Source organism: Leptonychotes weddellii, chromosome 2 (assembly GCF_054177405.1).
Source record: "Leptonychotes weddellii isolate Sample4059 chromosome 2, ASM5417740v2, whole genome shotgun sequence".
NCBI classification, from domain to species: Eukaryota; Metazoa; Chordata; class Mammalia; order Carnivora; family Phocidae; genus Leptonychotes; species Leptonychotes weddellii.
The window spans coordinates 11,493,725-11,514,570 of record NC_138370.1 but is presented as its reverse complement, the minus strand read 5'-3'; the positions used below and the strand labels follow the sequence as shown (position 1 = coordinate 11,514,570).

Below are 20,846 nucleotides of genomic sequence, written 5' to 3'. Positions count from 1 at the left end.
AGACTTGGTCAAACCCAGGTGTAAGCTGGGGACCTTCCACAGGGCAGGCTTTAGGACCCACTCTTCGCCCGCCCCTCAGGGACAGTGGGGACACTGAGATCTGTACCTGTTTCTCAGCTTGTTTCAGGAGCTTCTGGAACCTCTCATCTTCCAGCACACCCAGCGGAAGGTCAGTCTCTCCCTGAGCTTTCAGCTCCTCCAGCTTTTGCCTCAAGCCCCTGAGGGCCTGCAGCTCATCATTGAGACGGCTCTGCCGGGTTAGAGATGCCTGAAGGTCCAGTTCTAGGTCTAGAGATGTGCGCACTGGGCGTTCTTGTGCTGTTCGTCTCAGGACTGGCTGGCAAACCGTCTGCAGGGTTAGAAAACAACACAACAAAACACTCTTATTATGTGGGTACTCATTATTCTGCTCTTTGTCCTTCCTGGCACATGACAGGCAGCATTTCCTGGCTCCTTTGAAGTGAGGCGCCACCGGCCAGGTGACCTGCTTTGGCCGATGAAAGGTGAGTGGCAGTCATGTGTATGCACCACCTCCGGGCAGAAGCCTTTCCAAGCCAGTGTGAGATGTGAGGAGTTCTGTCCCCTGCCAGAGGGACAGCAAAGATTCAGAGGCGGAGGCCCCGTCAGTGTGGGTCCTGAGCGAAGACAAAATGAGCAGAGCATCTAGCCAACCTGCAACGAACAGGTAGCTGAGTGAGAAATAAACCTTTATTATTTTAAACCACAGAGATTTTTTAACTTGTTACCCTAGTATAGCCTCTCCTGGCCTGGCCAATTTACTACACAGAGCTTCTGCCCTCTGTGAAACAGACATAAAAGAAACTGACCCTTCGTCCATTTCAAGACCAGTGACCGCACCCCCAGAGCGCACTCCTTTAGCCATCATTTCTGTAGGTGCCGGCCAGAATGTAGCTGGTCATTCTGATTCTGAGCCCCTACTCTCATCAATATGCTTAAATCCCAGTTCCTTCCTCCATTTCGCATGGCCTAATGTCCACTTTCACCCGTGAATCACTGGGGCTCTTCCCAGGGCCAATCTTATCTGTTTAGCAAGAAATAATTATAGCGTATGTGTGACTAAATGTCTGCTGGGGTGGGGGCGGGGGGTGGTGGGCCAAACCCCAGGAAGAGAAGCCCCACTTGTTAACCTTGAAGACTTCCAGCAGTGAGCTGTGCCACAGGAAGTCAGGGAAGGGAGAGATTGCTCAGGGCCAGTCACGCTTGCTTGAGGAAAGGAAGTCCAATGAGGCTGGGTAAGATTGCAGCAGTGGAGGGGAACAAGGAGGGTATTTTTTGCCCAGACTGCTGGCAGTGGGAATGGAAAATAAGAGGTTATTAATAAAAACTGGTACTATTTGATGCGGGGGGAGGGACTCAAATTTGAGAAGTACTCGGGCTTGAAGATCTGGAATGACGGTGGTGCTCATGACAGATGGGGGTGGGGGCCTGCGTCCCCCTTCCTGTTCCAGAGCCCTCGGCCAGGGATGAAGAGCTTGTACCACTCCTCTTCCTCGCCCAACACATACTGCTGTAACGCTCTCTAACATTCTTATTAGGTTCCCTCTACTCAACCTCTGCTCTAACAAACCTATTATACAGCAGAATCACTGAGACGCACACTCTTCAGCTGTATTGTTTCTCAGAATCAGAACTCCTTCCTCGTGGTTATGTAGATGGAGCCCTTCTAAGGACTGCCATGTGCAGCAGTGTGCTGGCCGACGTTTTAACAAGCGGCGCTGGGTCGGGGCATGGGCGGAGAGCGGAGCATGGGTTGTTGGGTTCGCCAATTTCTATGGTGTAAGTACGCCCGCCGTAACTGCTTCTGTGCTGTGAGCGGGCTGTCACTACATTGGGGAGACCGCACTGGTATCCCTCCTCCCCACCTCCAACCCCGCTACCATCTTCTTTTGAAATTTTATCCAGGTGTCAAGGCCATGGACCTCCGGCACACAGTCTTTTAGACTCTCCCAACCAGATGAGCAGCTTTTTATTTTTATTTTTTTTAAGAATTTACTTATCCATTTTAGAGATGAGAGAGAGAGAGCACACTGTGCACAAGCAGGGAGGAGGAGCAGAGGGAGAGGGACAAGCAAACTCCTCCCTTAGAGCTGAGCCCGATACTGGCTGGATCCCACAACCCGGAGATCATAAGCTCAGCCGAAATCAAGAGTCGGAGGCTCAGCCGCCTGAGCCACCCAGGCGCCCAAGTTCCTTCCTTTCTTTCACCCACCGCACATTCAACAGTCCTGTGCGCTCCTTGAATGCCTCCTTTAGACTGGAGCCTCCTGCAGGCGGTGCTTCCCTCACCCACAGAGCTTAGCACACGCAGGGCTTCATGCTTCTTTAAACAACACATCTCAGCGGAAGTATAATAGCTTAGTCGACTATTACTACACAAATCATTAGTAAGCCAATAACTTTCATTAGCATTTCAGCTGTGAGTGAGCAGGAACTGCTGAACTACTTGAACAGTCCAACCTTTTAATTTATTTAAATATTCTCTCAGACTTATCCTTTAAGGCTCATTCAGAGACCTATGGCTTCCAGGAAAACTGGCGCTTTCCCAAAAATGTCTGTTTTTGAAGCAAGTTGCTAATACTGTGTATTCCTTTAGCAGAATATCCGCCCCTCCGAAAAGGTCCTGGGTGTTACACTCTTACTCGAGAGCCAGAGACGGTGTGGGGACACAGCACCATCAACCCACTCAGCAAGCCCCTTTTCCATCGATACTGCAAAGTGAATTTCCTGGCTTCATTATCACAGGATCCAAACCAGCACTGAACGGCTGCTCTCAAGAACACCCTCCCTCCGTCTCCATAACTAACACATCTGTGTCTCTCTGGAATCACAGTGGCTTCATTCAGCGGCCCAAGAGCATGGAGCCATGACGCTCAGCAGTTCACAATTTGTGATTCTGGATTGGACTGAGACAGGGAGATGTTGCTGGGGGGAAATACATACCCTTTTGACCCTCAAACTGCGCCGTTCAGTGGAGTTTCTCACAAACAGTGATTTTTTAGCCAAGGTTGAACTGTCACTGTCACTTCGATTCAACTGGCAACAAAGGATAAAAAAAAAAGAAAATCACTGCATAACAGAGCGCTAGTGGTTTACAACTGAAAAGTTTATCAGGTAAAAGCAGGTGGTGAGGAGGTTGTTTCTTTAAGAAAATCCTTCCCAAACAAGTTTTTCTGTTCTATGCTTTTCTTAAACAACTAAGTTTTCTTATGTAATTTCAACAATTGCCTTTTGGTGGTAGTTATCAGAACTCCTACATTAAGATAATTATACATACTTGGAAATAAAATGATCCTTTGTATTTTTAGCTAATTTGCAATATTCATTTTTAAAAAGGAAGGTCTGTATAACCTAGAGGGTTATAACCAGATCAGAGCTGAGTCACAGTTTAGAACAACCCAGAATGCCCTTGGCTCAGACAGCCCGTCCTCACCCCTTCACCTGCTTCAGGTCTTGGCTGAAACAGCACCTTCTCAATGATGCTTACTTTGAACCCTACTTAAACCTGAGACCCTTTGCTTTCACCATGCCCAATCCCCCTAACTTGCTCTACGGTTTTCCAGAGGCTCGGTCCCCACCCAAGACACTTCATAATTTGTTCATCACGTTCACTGTTTGGCTCAGCTCACAAGGATGTGAACTCTGCAAGGGCCGGGCTCTGGGGCTCTTCTGTTCACAGAGGAATTCCAACCAAGTGTTTAGAAACATGCTTAGCAGCAGGTGCTTCATAAAAGTATTTGTTGAACTGAATGAATAAGTTTAGAATTTTGAAAGTATTTTCTAAACCATTTTATAATTATTAATCTATATTACTGTAAGTCATAAATACTTCCGGAAATAGAACTTGGCAAACTGATGCAAATCCCACCATATTCTCTACAGAACTGTGAATCTGATTCCGTGTCTACAGGCATTATTAAAAGATGATTTTTGTTCTAAAACCCAAGTCGCAATTTTGGTTCTGCGGGATTAACGTGGTTTGAAGCATATAGGATGTACTGCAGAAATACAAAAAATTTTAAGTTTCTAAATACAGACCCAAGTACAAATATACTCAGCAGCCAGGTCCTTAATTTCACATGTTTGCCAAATAAATGGCTTGGAGTTCATGAGACATTAAATTTAGGGAAAGGAAAAAAAAAAAACCACCCCAACTGAGAAGGCCCAGAGGAGTGTGCTATTTCGTGTATATTTCATAGCGGTTCTAGCCCTGTGTGTCTGCAGTCGGAGTCTGAAGACTGCCAGTGCACAGTCTCTCGTCCTCGGGGGGCCACTCGCCAGCGGGAGGGCAGGGCCCCGGCCCCCTTACCCGGCAGATGTACTGGTTACGCTCCCCCGGGGAGAAGGTCTGCGAGCGCACGATCACGCTGCTCCGCACGAAGGGCCGCTGCCGAGCGCTCAGGCAGCTGCGCTCTTTGGGGCGAACCGCCACCCCGGCATCACCTGCCTCCTCCGTGTTTGTCTCTTTATCGACCTGGAACGGAAGTCAGAAATTTGTCAGAAGCGGACGGGCCTGGATACCTGTCTGCGCCTTTCTTCTAAGTACAAAAGAAATATCTAATCTCACAACAGAGCCTCACCCAGCACTGGGGCCACTGGGGAGAGAAAGGCTTGGTGTTACTCCGGATGGGAACCAGGGGAGAGGGTTCTCCACTGAGTTAGGAAGTGACCCGCCATGGGGAGGACAGGATCGCCCATAAATGGAGGTGTCGTCTCTAACATATCAGACCCACATGAGGAAGGCTAAGATTTACAGAGATTAAGTGTGGTTCTGTAGAAAATCTTATCTAGGAATACTTCATCATTAAACGCTGCTCAACATTCCAATTAGGTTTTTCTTTTTTTCAGAATAATGATAGAAGCAATTACATACAAGAAAATGAAAATGTACTACAGAGTTATAGTTTCATATAGAATATGCAATTATATGTATTTGAAAATAGCAACGCTCTGAAGCTGAGTTTGGATTTTTAGCTTCTCTTTGGAAATGTAATGAAAAATAAAAGTAAAAACAGAAGTTTCTCAAAATACAAACTCTCCAGGCACATGCAGATGGTTATTGTTGATCTTATGTGTATAAAAGGATTCCAACCTGCCTTGCGCTGGTTTATTGAAGAAAAGTCTTTGGTCAGGGTACAATACTATTTCCCCCAGGAATAAAGAACTGGAATTTCGGGGCGCCTGGGTGGCTCAGTTGGTTAAGCGACTGCCTTCGGCTCAGGTCATGATCCTGGAGTCCTGGGATCGAGTCCCGCATCGGGCTCCCTGCTCAGTGGGGAGTCTGCTTCTCCCTCTGACCCTCCCCCCTCTCATGCTCTGTCTCTCTATCTCATTCTCTCTCTCAAATAAATAAATACAATCTTTAAAAAAAAAAAAAAAAAGAACTGGAATTTCCTAGCCTCCATTACCATCCCAATGACTCCACCCACACGTCTCTCCCTCAACTAGCATAACTTGGCTGGCACCCACAGGGAACCCTGAGCCACCTGCCACGTTCCAGAGCAGATTCCAACCAGAACCCCACCCTAACCAAGAGGAACTTTAAATGTTTACTTCAGGTTTGAGATGGAAATAAACTTACATTTACAAAACTTAAATCAAGTAGTTATCCTGGAATTCGGTAGTCATTCTGCAAATGCTTTTAATACATATTCAGAAGACATTTATGGAGATCTAAATAGCACTATTCATCTTCCTACATAAAATGTAAGCGAAGAATGAATATTTGGGGCCCATTTAAAAATTTTACAGCGTTTCCACTGCCTCTTACAGCCCATTTCCACAAACGCCTCTCAGGACGAGCTTTGCACGAAACCCTAACACGGGATCACAGCCGGGACAGACTCGGCCTGCGCGGTGCCGACGGACAGGGGCGTCGGGGCGCGCGGCCGCGGGTCCTCACCAGGGTGCACGGCCCGGCAGGTGGCTGGCGCCCGCGGTCCTCAACACAGCCACGCTCTCTCCTGCCCGCGTCCTCCTGCGCCTCGGGCGCGCTCGGGCACGAGCACAAGTCTCCTGGACAGCTACTGCCCTCTGGCAACTTCACGGGGGCCTCTTCTTCAGACGCAATTTCATCAGAGGCCTCTCGCAGCATGGTCAACCTGCGGTGCGACAAGACAGAGGGAAGCAGGCCCCAGGTAGGTGAGGCACGTGTCCCCAGGCGGCGCAGCGAACGCGGCTCACGCACCGTGACTCGACCGCGGCTGCGGCGCGAACTGCAGCTCACATGCGCGTCAAAGACACAACCGCCCTCTGACTCGAGCGACACGCAGCGACATCACCATACTTAGGCACTAGAAAGTTAAATGAATGAAATTTGACCTAATTCCTAGATATTAAAATAGAAATAGTCTGAAAATCACATATAAAGGGGCGCCTGGGTGGCTCAGTCGTGTCATTAAGCGTCTGCCTTCGGCTCAGGTCATGATCCCGGGGTCCTGGGATCGAGCCCCGCATCGGGCTCCCTGCTCGGCGGGAAGCCTGCTTCTCCCTCTCCCACTCCCCCTGCTTGTGTTTCCTCTCTCGCTGTGTCTCTCTCTGTCAAATAAATAAATAAAATCTTAAAAAAAAATCACATATAAAATTCAACCCCACCATTTAAAAAACTGACACTCACTATAATGTTTATTTATTGTAAAATTAATCATACAACAGGATGACTTTATTCTAAAAGCGAATAAAGACATAAGCACCGAAAATCTCCATTATCCAGGTGCCTGGCTGGCTCAGTCAGAAGAGCACGCGACTTTTGATCTTGGGGTTTTAAGTTCAAGCCCCACGTTGGGTGTAGAGAGTACTTAAAAGTAAAATCTTAAAAAAAAATATGTCCATGGTCAGCTGTGCTTACAGGCTAGCAAGGGTAAAACCCTGGGAAAAGGGAGTTTTACTACTGACAGCACAAGAATCCTAATGCCATATGATCTCGTCTTTAACAAAAGCCATGGCATGGGCTGGGGTGGCATGATAAGCAGGGTTCCAGAATGTACATATGACATATAGTCTGTATAACCCGCATGGGCAGGAACGTAATAGTACCAGCATGGCTTAGAATACCTCATGCTTTGTTGAGTTCCATGTCCTTAGAACGGAAACTCTTCTTCCACTGATAACTCAAAGTTGAGCTATAATTGTGATTGGTGACTTTCTGACAAATTGGCACACGCCAGTAATTAAACGCCTAGTCATGCAGTGGGCACGGGGGAGCTAGCAATGAATTCTGCGAGCTATAAATTCCTTTATGCTACATACCAAGTGTATTTTCTGAAACGTATATGAAACGAATTGTATTTTACATACACAAAGAAGGCTTCGTATTTAAAAATACCATGATGAACCTTATAATCACTCTTGTATTTATTATTTTTGCAGTACTCTGATTCATAACCGTTGCAAAGGGCTTCTGATAAGAACAAAGTACATCTGTGCCTTTGTTCATCACTGTAGTAAGCTGTTCCTTCCGAATGTCTAAGAGTTTGTTATTTACGACATATCTTGTCACTGTTAGCTTGTAACAAGTTTTACACACACACACACACACACGCTATACATATGTGTTAACAGTAGTTCAAGCGTATCAGTATAAGCAACTACATATACATTAAAATCAATCCAAATAATTTTACATATATACTTTAAAAACTGACGCATTCACTAAAATTTGTTTGTAGAGAAAACTGCAAACCAGGAAATAACAGTTCTTTTTTGTATGTGAATCTAGACAAAAGCTATAGTAACCTCTTTTTTTTTTTTTTTTTTTTATCGGTGGGGGTGTGGAGAATGAGGAGGGAGCAGGAAAAGAAGATGGAAGTGGTAACAAATAGAGAGTGACGACTCAGAAGCTGTTTTCTAGAATGTGTGCTCTGACTTGCCTGAACCTAAATGGTACAATGATACTTCTGGTAGTTTAAAGAAAAAGAAAGTAAGTTTTAAATTTATGTATGAATGGACAATACACCACCACACCTTTCAAAACAGGTATTTTTAGACTTAAAATTTCAAATAGCTCCGGAAAGAGTGTCAGAACTGAAGGAAGCAGGAACAAAGAGCCTCCTTCCTGTGTTCATGCTGATGCTGCCCGCCATTTCCCTGTTGCCTTCTTCGACTCTCTGATGACCGAAGAAGGTCTTTCCTTTAGTGGCGGCTCCCTGGCATGGCACTGTTCTGCAAAATTCCAGGGTAATAAGATCTGAACCTATGAAGGTTCCCCTGAAAGTTTCTTGTAAGAAACTAAACACATCCTCTTTGAGTTCCCAGAGAGCAAAAGGAAACAACTGTTTTTACCAATCTCCATCTGGACCTCTTTGCTCTTCTTCCTGCCCGGGTTCTTCTTCTTCCTCTTCTTCTTCTTCTTGCTGTGCTAATTCCTGTTCCACAGCCAACAGCTCGGCTGATGTTCTTGCAAGTAAGGCTGACACTGCATCCTGGAGAATAGAAAGCATATAAGGCACTGAACATCATCTATTGTGAGACATGATTTAAAAACTCATCAGATGCGGACGTAAGCTTCCAGTTGTGAAAAAGAAGGTGGTACGGGACCCAATCCTTCTGCTGAGAACAAATATGAAAGCTGAATAAAATAAGACAAAGAGCAACAAACAAACCAAACTCCAGCTGTTTTAAAGCAAGGAAAGAGCAACACCGGCAATCAGGACTAGAGGCCAAGATCCCAGGGAGAAGAAAGTACAAGGAGGTGAAGCGACATCACTGTCACTCTTTTCCCTTGGGGACGGTGTCAGATCTAATGGCGGGGCGCACAGGCTAAAACTACAGCTGTGCAGGACACTGGCAAGATCAGTAGGATGCCGAGATGAAAACCAAGCTGAACCACCACAGCAGGCAGCACGCGAGGGGCCAGAGAAAGGACCTGTAGTGAGTCCGGTATTCTGTACAATATTCTTGGTGTGCTATTTGCTTGTTCCTAAGTGGCATATGTGAAAGCAAGAGGTGAGAAACTGAACAAAACCCAGCTGTGAGGAGGCTAAAACAGGAAGCAGATGCTTCAGTTTCTTTACGGTCCTAGGTCTTTTTTTTTCCTAGGGAGCATTCAATTGGAACTCAGGTCCTCCAAGTGATCCAGGTGATCTGTAACCTGCCTTCTGGAAGAATATTAAATCCTCTCTGGAGGAAGGTATCAGCCAGAGCCTCTATCATTCATACATATTATCCAGAATCCATTGGAAACAGGACCCAATGACTGACTGAAGGGCAAGAACAGCAACAAATAAGATGAAAGAGGCAGATCTACAGGTGATCCATATACTGCAGTTATTCAGAGAAGGAATTTAAGATTTTACAATTAATATGTTCAAGAAAACTGATGAAATGATGGAGAATTTCACTCGTGTATACAGAAAAAATGCCACATTAGCACATCAGAGTGAAACTGCTGAAAATCAAAGAAAAAGAGAAAAATCTTATAAACAGTGAAAAAAAGATGCATTACTTTTGAAGGATCAACTGTTTTCCAGCAGCTCAACAGAATCAGTGGAAACCAGATGACAACAAAATGGTATCTTCATTGTGTTCAGAGAATTAACTGCCCACCGAGAACTCTGAATATACAGGAAAAAAGTCCCTCACAAGTGGAAATAAAGACACTGACAGATCTGCACTAGAAGAAATACCAGAGGGAGTTCTTCAAGCAGAAGGAAAATGACCCAAATGGAAGCACACTAATGCAGAAAGAAATGAAATACACCAGGAGGGGTAAAGATGTGGGGAAATCTAAATGAATATTGACTGTCAATAAAACAATAATACCTTGTGGGATTTAAAATACACGTACCTAAAATACATGACCAATAATTTCACAGAAGGAGGAAAGGGAATAAATGGAGTTAAAGTCTTTTAAAATTCTTAGACTGCCTGGAAAAAGTAAAAGCATTAATTTAAGGTAGGTTCTAATAGCGCAAGGATGCATGCTGTAATCACCAGGGACACAGCAAAAAATAAAAGACTGTGTTACTCATGATCTAATAGGAGGGAAAATGAAATTTAAAAAAGTACTTGACTAATCCAAAAGAAGGAAGACAAGGAACAAAGACAGTACTGCAAGAAAACAAACAGTAAGACCATAGGGTCAAACCCAAATATATTACTAATTAGCATTAAATGTAAATGAACTAAATATTTCCATTAAAAGGTAAAGATTTTAAGACTGGATAATAAACCAAAACCAACTATATACTGCTTACAAGTGAAACACTTTAAATCTAAGAATTCAGAAGTGCTGGAAGTAAAAGGATGGAAAAAGATAAAATCATGAAAACACTAACCAAAAAAAGGGCTGAGATAGCTTTATGAATATCAGACAAACAGAGTTTAAAACAAGGGGTATTAGAACAGATAAAGAGGGATATTTTATAACAATAAAAGGGCCAGTTGAACAGAAAGATACAACACAATGCTAAATTTATATTTACCTAAAAATATAGACACAAAATTCAGAAAGCAAAAACTAACAAACTAAAAGGAGAAACAGATGTCTATAATCCTAAGTTGGAGGATTTTAATATACCTCTCAACAACGGATAAAGTAAGTGAGCTGAAAAATGAGTAAATGTGGAAGATTTGAAGGGCAAAATCAATAAACTTGACCTGCAGAATGCATTCTTTTCAACAACACACAGAACTTTTACCAAAACTGACCGCGTGCTAAGCCATAAAGCAAGTCTCAATATTCTGTATGATTAAATAGTATGTACTCTGTTCTCTGAAAACGGTGAAATACAGCTAGAAATCAATAATAAAAAGATAACTAGAAAACCTCATTGTTTGAGAATTAAGTAAATACACTTCTAAAAAGACCTCACAGATCAAAAAAGAAATGACAATAGAAATTATAAACTATTTTAAATTCAATGATATTTTAATAATCTCATATTATCAAACTTGTGAAAAACAGCCAAAGCTGTGCTCAAAAAGAATTTTTTAGCCCTAAATGCATATATTGGAAAAGAATGTTGTTAAATAATGATCTATCTCAAGAAGTAAAAAAAGTACAGCAAATTAAACCTAAAGAAAGTAGAAGCAAGGAAATAATAAAGAAAAGAGCAGAATTAACAAAATAGGAAACACATATAAATAGAAAAAAAAAAAATCAACGAGGCCACAAGTTGTTTCTTTGAATAAAATAAAAAATTTGACAAGTCCCTAGCAAAAGTGAGAAAAAACAGAAATGGTAAAAGTTACCCATGTGAGAAACAGAACAGAGAACATAGCAAAGTCCTTGCATATATGAAAATAAGAAGGTATCATGAATAGCTTTGCCAAAATGTTGGTAATATAGATAAAATAGAAAAATCCTATAGAAAATACTACTTTTACTAAAATGAATACAAGTACAGAAAGCTGGAATAGTCCTATACTTAATAAAGAAATTGAACCTGTCATTAAAAAACAATCCACCAGCCCTTTTCAATTGGGATTCCATGAGAATTAAGCCTAATGCCCTCTAGCATCCATTATATTAAAACAAAACAAAATGTAACATCTAGAATGGTATAAGTTATGTGTCATCCTTGGGAGAAGTAAGAAAGTAGTCACTGAAAACATTTTTTATAGTGCTTACTACTTTTGCAGAACCTTAGTTGAGAAAGGCTGCTTCTCACAAAGAAAATTACAGGCTGGGCTGGTGAATTTTCTTGGGAATTCTTCCAAATATTTAAGGAAGATATGACACCCATCTTACAAAACCTTCTGCAGAGAGTAAAAAAAGAATGCTTTCTAACTTATATTATGAAGCCCGTAAAACCTTGATATCAAAAAATGACATTACAAAAAAAGAAAACTAAAGACTAATCTCTCTCATGAACATAAAGGAGCAAACACAAAATCAAGAAATCAAATCCAGCAACGCATATAAAAACACATGTAAAATATACCACAATGAAGTCTGTCCTATTCTAGGAACCCAAGGGTGGCTTAACATTAAAGTCAATCAATGTATAATCCACCACATTAAGAAAATAAAAGAGAAAAATCGTGTAATCAATTTAAGAGAAAGTAAACAGTAAAAACGTTTGATAAAATTCAATGTCCACGCATAATAAAAAGTCTTAGCAACCTAGAAAGAGCGAGAAATTCCTTTAATCTGATAGCAATTATCTATAAATAGCCTTAAAAATCAGTCTAAATGACGAATTATTTAAAGCCCTCACTTTGAAAAAAGTATAGTATTTTCTGCAGAGGTAGACAACTAAGCCCGTAGAATGGAACAGAATATCCATGATCAGACTCCCAAGCACCTTAGGAGAAAGATGACATTGTGATGCAGTTGGGAAAGAAAATTTTTTCAACAAATGGTGCTGGGTTAATCAGCTATCACATGGATAAAAAGGAATCCTGACCCCTACCTCACACCTTATACAAAAAAAAATTTCAGATGAACTTAGATCTAAATGTGAAAGGTAAGGCAATAAAGCTTTTAAGACAATACAGTAAACCACCTTCATGATCCTGTAGTAGGCAAACAGTTCTTAAATCGCAAAGGAAAGCACTAAGCATACAGGGAAAAATTGATAAATAAGACTATGTTAAACCTGAGTACTTCCATTCACCAAAAGGCAACATTAAGAAAATGAATAGGCAAGCCACAGAATAGGAAAAGCTTTTTGCAAAAAACATATTGGACAAAACACTCAAATCTAAAATTAAAAACTGCTACCAACCTATTAAAAAAAAAAAAGAGAGCATCTGATAGATAAACGGGCAAAATCTTGAACAGACACTTCACAAAAGATGACATCCATCTGGCCATTGAACATAATCAGGGAAATGCAAAAAACAGGAGAGTACTATGTATCTATCACAATGGCTAAAATAAAGAAGATAAATAAAGACATGTACGAGATGTTAATAGCAGCACTACTCATAATAGCCCTCAAGTTAGAACCTCAAATGTCCATCAACAGCAGAATGGATAAAGAAAGTGTGACATAATTATACAGTGATCTATCACACAACACTGAGCATGGATGAACTACAATGACACAAAACACAGATGACTTGCACAAACGTAATGCTGAAAATGAGATGCCAGACATAAAGGAACATATACTGAATGATTCCGTTATATAAAGTTCAAAGACAGAAGTCAGAATAGAGATTACCTTTAGGGGACAGTGGTAATGACTAGATGGGACACAAGGAAGGATTCTGGGGTGCTGGTAAGGCACTATACCCTGATCTGGGTGGTAGCTACACAGGCGTGTTGACTTTGTGAAAATTCATTGGAAAACACACACTGCCTCTGTACACTTCATTATAAATCTCTCCATCACTCCTCTCCACAAAAGAAACAAGTTAAAGTGAGATTAGAATAAGATAAGAAGTGTAATAAAAATGTATATATATGTGAAACAACACTGTGAACCTAAGAAACACCTGTAGAATACTCACCCAATAAGAGCAGAGCACACATTCTTCTCAAGGGCACATGGAACATTCTCCGGGAACGGTAGCATATGCTAGGCCGTAAAACAAGCCTCAGTAAACTTAGAAGAACTGAAATCATACAAAGTATGTGCTCTGACCGCACTGTAATGAAATCAGAAATCAATAACGCAAGGAAATCATAGGAAGTAACAAAGATGTGGAAATTAACACATTCCTAAATAACCAATGAGTCAAAGAAGTCACAAGGAAAATCAGAAAATACTTAGAGATGAATAAAATTTATAGCTAGGAGTGCCTGTGTCAAAGCAGAAGATCTCAAATCTATAACCTAACCTTCTACCTTAAGAAAATGGAGAAAGAGTAAACCTAAAGTAATCAGAAAGAAGGAAATAATAAAGACTACTCTCTCTCTCTCAAAAAAAAAAAAAAAAAAAATCTCAGGGTTGTCAGATCGAGTCCTGCGTCGGGCTCCATCCTGGGCCTGGAGACTGCTTAAGATTCTCTCTTTCCCTCTCCTCCCTGCCCCTCTCTAATAATAATAACAATAACAATAATAATAATAATAATGACAGAGTAGAAATTCATGAAATAGCAAACAGAGAAATATCAGAGAAGATCAATGAAACCAAAAAGTGATTCTTTGAAAAGATTCAAAAAAGTAAAATCCTTTAGCCAAACTGACCAAGAAAAAGAGAGAAAAAGCTCAAATTACTGAAATCAGGGGGCCAAAGAGGGAATATCACTATCAACTCTACAGACATAAAATGAATTATAAGGGTTACCACAAACAACTGTTTGCCCAGACGTCAGACAACCTAGATAAGATGCACACATTCCAGAAAGACACAAACTACTCAAAGTGACATTATAACAAAATTCTGAGTAGACTTATAACAAGTAAGAGACTGAATTAGTAAACAAAAACCTTTCCACAAAGTCCAAACCCAGAGGGCTTCACTGCTGAATTCTACCAAACATTTAAAGAAGAATTCATACCAATTCTTCTCAAACTCTTCCAAAAGACAGATGATGAGGGAATACTTCCTAACTCATTCCCTGAGGCCAAAATTATCTGCTGTCGAAACTAGGCAAAGACATCAGGAGAAAACTACGAATACAGACCAAAAAAAGTTCTCAACAAAATACTAGAAAACTGAATCTAATTTATCCTAGGAATGCGAGGTTGGTTTGACATCTGAAAATCAATAAACCGTATGAACAGAATAAAGGATAAAACCACATGTCATCTCAACAGATGCAGGAAAGCATTGGTTGAATCCACAGCCTTTATGATAAAACACTCAACAAACTAGGAAAAGGATTCCCCTCAACTTGATGAAGGGCAACTACAACAAACCATTAGCAGAAATCATACGTAATGGTGAAAAACCGAAAATTTCCCCCTAAGATCACATCCATGACAAGGACGTCTGCTCTCTCACCACTTCTTGCGATATCATAATGGAAGTTGTAGCCAGGGTGAAGCGTCAAGAAAAAGAAAGAAAAAGCAACTGGAAAGAAGAAAGAAGTAAAACCAACTCTTTGCAGAAGATATGATGTTACATATAGGAAATCCTAGGGAATCCACGAAAAAAACTATTCAACTTAAACCTGTTCAGTAAGGTTGCTGGATACAAGACAAGTAGTCAAAAATCAATTGTGCAAGAAATAGTCTGAAAATGAAATTAAGAAAATAGTTATTTACAATAGCATCAAAAAGAATAAAATTAACAAAACAAGTGTGATTTTGGGCTCTGAAGACGGCAAAACATTTTTTGAAAGAAGTTAATGAAGACCCAAATAAATGGGAAGATATACCATATTCATAATCAGAAGACTTAAAACTGTTAAGATGACAATACCCTCCAAATTGATCTACAGACTCAATGCCATCTATATAAAAATCCTAGCTGCCTTGGGGCGCCTGGGTGGCTCAGTCGTTAAGCGTCTGCCTTCGGCTCGGGTCATGATCCCAGGGTCCTGGGATCGAGCCCCGCATCGGGCTCCCTGCTCAGCGGGAGGCCTGCTTCTCCCTCTCCCCCTCCCCCTGCTTGTGTTCCTGCTCTCGCTGTGTGTCTCTGTCAAATGAATAAAATCTTAAAAAAAAAAAAAAAAAAAAAATCCTAGCTGCCTTTTTTTTTTTTGCAGAAATTGACAAACTGATACTAAAATTCATATGGAAATGCAAGGGACCCCAAAGAGCCCAAACCATCTTAAAAAAGAAAAACAAAGCTGGATGACTCACATGTTCTTATTTCAAAATAACTACAAAGCTACAGTCATCACAGTAGTGTGATGTTGGCACAAATACAAATCTGTATGATTAATAGATTAACAGAACAGAATTTAGAGTCCAGACATATAAACGATCACACTTACGGTAAAGTGACTTTCAGCAAGGGTGCCAAGCTAATTCAGTGGGGAAAGACTAGTGTTTTCAACTAAGTGGTATTGGGAACAATTGCATACCCACCTACAAGAAAATGAAATTGGACCTACTCCTCACATCACACATAAAGAATAACTCAAATGGATCGGAGACCTAAAAGTAACACTAAACTTTAAAACTCTCAGAAGAAAACACAGGAGTAAATCTTTATGATGTTCGGTTGGGCAAAGTCTTCTTAGATATGACACCAGCAGCACAAGCAATGTAAGAAAAAAACACATCTGGACTTTTATCAAAATTTAGTATTTTGTACTGCAAACAAAACCATCAAGAAAGTGAAAAGAAACCCATAGAATGAGAGAAAATATCTGCAAGTCATTTATTGGATAAGAGACTTGTATCAAGAATACATAAGGAACTCTTACAACTCAATAATAAAATAATAAGAAAGAGATAATAATCAAGTAAAATAAAAAAAGATGAGGAACCCATCTAAAACACAAAGGATCCAAATAGACAGTTCTCAAAAAAATTTTTTTAAATATTCTAATGGCCAATAAGTCCATGAAAATGTGCTCAATATCATTAGTCATTAGGGGAATATAAATCAAAACCACAATGAGATAGCATCTCACACCACACAGCCTGGCTAAAATCAGAAAGATTAATAACGTGGCAAGAGCTGGGATGACAGGAGTCCTCGTATATTGCTGGTGAGGATGTAAAATGGTGCACCCACTGTGGAAGACAGCTTGTCATTTCCTCAAAATGTTAAAACACAGAGCTACTATATGACCCAGCAGGTCATACACCTAGATACGTACACCAAAGATTAATGAAAATGTATGTCCAAAGAAACCCTTACACAAATGTTCACAGCAGTGGTATTAATAAGAGTCAAAAAACAGAGACAGCCTAAATGCCCATCTGCTGATGAACAGATAAATAAAAGGTGGTATATCCATATAATGGAGTACTATTTGGAAATATAAGGGAATGGGGTACTAATACATGCTAGAATATGGATGCACCCTGAAAACATGATGCTAAGTAAAAGAAGTATTATTCTTCTGAATATATATGAAATGCCCACAGTCAGCAAATTTATAGAGACAGAAAGACGAGTGGTTGCCTTGGGGGAAAGGCCTTAGGGAGAACAGGGAGCCACTGCGAATGGGTACGGGGCTTCTTTCTGGGATGACGACAATGTTCGAATACTACATTGTGGTTGATGGTGGCCCAGCTCCGTGAATATACTAAAAACCACTGAACTGTGCGCTTCAGGAGGATGAACTGTACATTTTCAATGGAGGAACCGTATGGTATGTGAATTACACTGCATGAATCTGTTAAAAAAATTTACCCACAGCGTGACCATCACATCAGCACTCTCCAAGGTCCAAGTCCTATTTCATCATCCTGTGTGCCTTACTCAGCGTCAACCACAAAGTGGGGCGTGCGATACCATCTCCACCAGCATGCTTGCTTTCCTTTCTCCACCTACCACGACTTCCACTGTCGTGCCTTGCACACAGGAGATGATCAGTAATTATCTGACTTCTGCTTGGTAAACTCTTTACTCAAAGATAACCGAAAATGAACTTGAACTTGGTAACAATATTCACAGATGCCAAGTCAGTGATGAATGGCTTCCCAGAAGGCCCCCTGTAAATTTTCTGAAGTGTTGAATGTGGATGATTTTTGGTTACAACAGTATGACTGCTGATTTATAACAAGCTTAATAGAAAATATTTATCACTTTATTGACATAACAAATAGAAACTAAGACGTTCTTTAGCCTTAGTAATTTAACGTCTGCAAATGATCTGAGTTCCAAATGTATAACCTGACAGTGGAATCAAAGATGTGAACATGACATATGAAAGTATAAATTTAAAGCAAAAGGTTTTCCGTGGTCACCTAACCCAGCTAAGACTACGCATCAGTTTATTCTGATGGAAGGAAGTGTGAGCAGAAATGAGTGATTCTTTTATAAACTATACTTGAAAGGAAGCTGGAAATAATCGTTCGTTCTGGTTTTGTCGTTGTTAGGAAGCTGGGAGGAAAGCGTAAGCTGGGGAAGGAAGGGTAGTGAAAGTGAGCAGGAACACACCGGTTACCACAGCATTCCACATTTCGCATTATTTCCTTTAGTCATAATGCCTTTTTACCCCAATTTGGACTCACCAAGTCTATAGAATCTATTAATGGCTGATTTGGTTGAAATACAGAGTCCTCATTTTCTTCGTCATTCTTTTTGCAAGACATTTGCTTGGAAGGAAGCAGGTTATACCACAGAGTGAAAATCTCATTGGAAAATGGTAAATCAGCCAGACTGATCTGAGTTCCAGCCTGTGTGAAATGAAGGTGGGGGGGAGGGGGGAGAAAAGAAGAGAAAATAAATGTTTAATTTCATATTTGCTTCTTCTCATATAATTAAGATTATGGGGCTAGCCTGTTTTAGGGTTAAACAAATGCAATACTCATGATATAAAGCATTGGTGGATTTTTTTTAAACCTGAAGGTGTGACTAAGTAAGAAATAACCCCAATCTAGATGCCAACCCTAGGATTATTTTGTGAGATACTATTTTGCTAAAACCTAATGACTAAGCATGTAACTTTTTGTAAGTAGAATTATTTTTTAATGAAAAGTCAAAAAATAAATAAAAAAAATAAGCGATTAAGCAGAAATCATAATACCTCTTACAATATATGCTGTAAGAGTCATTTGATTATTACTCACAAAAACCCATTATCCAGTATAAAATTCAAAAACAAAAACCTTACTGTGGTTCTTTTTTTTTTTTTTAAAGATTTTATTTATTTGAGAGAGAGAACGAGGGAGAGCACACGAGAGGGGTTACGGTCAGAGGGAGAAGCAGACTCCCTGCCGAACAGGGAGCCCGATGCGGGACTCGATCCAGGGACTCCAGGATCATGACCTGAGCCGAAGGCAGTTGCTTAACCAACTGAGCCACCCAGGCGCCCCCTTACTGTGGTTCTTAAATGAGAGACCAGATAGCAAAATTTTTCTTTGGATTAGATGAATGTCAAAGAAAGTTTTTATATTCCAGCAAACGACACATACGAGCCAGGATCTAATTAAACAGTACCATTTTTTTTAAAGGCTATTAATTAACGTATTTACTAACTTTAAGGAGCTTCTGACACACATATCTATTGCAGTAATCTGACAGCCTACTGAGTCGCTATCTTTGCTTCTTTTTTTATTGCCAGGTAATATTATCAAATATTTTTTTCATATAAAGAAAAGGAAATACCAACAAGAAATCTATCATCCTTGTAAACTCTGTTCATCATGAAGCTTGTTTTTGTGTTTCCTATTGTACCGCGGAGAAAAGTTCAACACGAAACCTGTCCTGTTGTTTGGACACAAGGGCACCCCCTCAATGCCTGCGCTGGAACACCTTGTGTACTTTTCTGGTGTATAATGGTTTTCTGGTTATTATGTACAGTGGTGTGTTAAACTCACCATTAGTTATACATGAAGTCTCTCGTGTGAGCATTTAAACATCATATTCCTCTAAATAGCAGCATTTAAGTCTTCCTAGAAGCTATAATACCATGGCTGGCGAGAATATAATAAAGGGACTGGATACTCAGTCTCCTGCTTAATTTAAACTTATAACAGTGAATTATGTGTGGGATGTCTTTTTGATATCAGGCTCCATCGTTCACCAGCTTCGTGACCCTGGACACATCACCTCTCTTCGCAGTTCTTTATCTAAAAATAGGGGGTACTCATACCTTCTCCCCTGAGACGGTCACGAGGATTAAAGGAGATAATGTATACCAAGCACCCAGCACAAAGACTCCTGTTGGGAATAACAAGCAAGCTCCAGACTGATCATCATGACAGAGGTCAAAGGGTAGAACGGGAGATAGATATTACAGAAAATCACAACTAATAAGCAGATTTGAAAGGTCTTGAATAAGAAAATGAAAACCAGAAATCACTGCTTCCGATAAAAAAATGAAACCACCACTGGCTGTGCCCAAGGCGCTGGGCAGATCTGTGGTGGTCCCAGGGCTGGCGAAACAGCAACGAGAGAGTTCTTCTCAGCATAGCCCAATCATGGGTCTTCTGCGGTAAAGGGAACTGTGAAATAACCTACCAGGCATTCTTCACTTCGGTGTTTACTAACAGAGCAAAGATCGACTCTCAGCGTCTTCTGCTGTAAGGCTGTTTGGGAAATGGCCACTCGGAACATATCATTGAATAAGATGGATTCTGTGGCTGGATGGACTCTTGTTCGAAACAGACAGCTGACATCCGTCGAGGAGGGAAGCAGAGCAACCCTAAAGTATCTGCAAAGAACAAGAGTAAAATGGATTTTACAGGTACTTCAATTATACCAGATCCGCAGCTGTCGTCTGAAATCATCTGCGAAAGAGAGAAACACAGGGGAACATGGAGTTCATCATCAACTGAGAGCTTTGCTGTCAGAATGGGTCCGTCTGTGCTCAGCGGCCCAGAGGCTCCGTTCTTCACCCACCCATGCTGACCGTGCCCCTGGGCCTGCCACTCCCCACAGGGCTACAGCAACGACAGGACGGGGGAAGAGAAGGGGAGGAGAAAAAATCCGTGGGGCAGATGAATTTAACGTCCCACCTGCCCGGGGACAGCCAATTCCAAAGTAAAGTTTTCTGAGTCTGGGAAGATGGGATCATGCTAAGCAAACTTTGTCCCCAAGAATACTCACACCCCAGTATTAAACAAGGGGTGCTGGTGATCATTTCCCAGGAGTGGAATACATTACCCTACTAGCGAAGAAGAACTGCTGAGGAGCATATTGTGAAGCAAACTTACAAGTTTTTTTTGTTTTTTTTTTTAAAGATTTTATTTATTTATTTGACAGAGAGAGAGATAGCGAGAGCAGGAACACAAGCAGGGGGAGTGGGAGAGGGAGAAGCAGGCTTCCCGCCGAGCAGGGAGCCCGATGTGGGACTCGATCCCAGGACCCTGGGATCATGACCTGAGCCGAAGGCAGACGCTTAACGACTGAGCCACCCAGGCGCCC

At 41.2% G+C, this 20,846-nt stretch overlaps 1 protein-coding gene across 1 annotated transcript in view; it reads right to left on the bottom strand.

The window, feature by feature from the left end:
* Positions 1–20,846, bottom strand: part of WWC2 (WW and C2 domain containing 2) — a 206,318-nt gene that overhangs the window by 23,382 nt on the left and 162,090 nt on the right. Inside the window, exons 15-21 of the mRNA XM_081807339.1 lie at positions 19,941–20,133; positions 17,990–18,154; positions 8,299–8,438; positions 5,921–6,119; positions 4,328–4,492; positions 2,962–3,054; positions 107–349 (exon numbers count right to left, since the gene is read on the bottom strand). Coding sequence (XP_081663465.1) covers positions 107–349; positions 2,962–3,054; positions 4,328–4,492; positions 5,921–6,119; positions 8,299–8,438; positions 17,990–18,154; positions 19,941–20,133 — 1,198 coding nt within the window. The remainder of the gene's footprint in view (positions 1–106; positions 350–2,961; positions 3,055–4,327; positions 4,493–5,920; positions 6,120–8,298; positions 8,439–17,989; positions 18,155–19,940; positions 20,134–20,846) is intronic.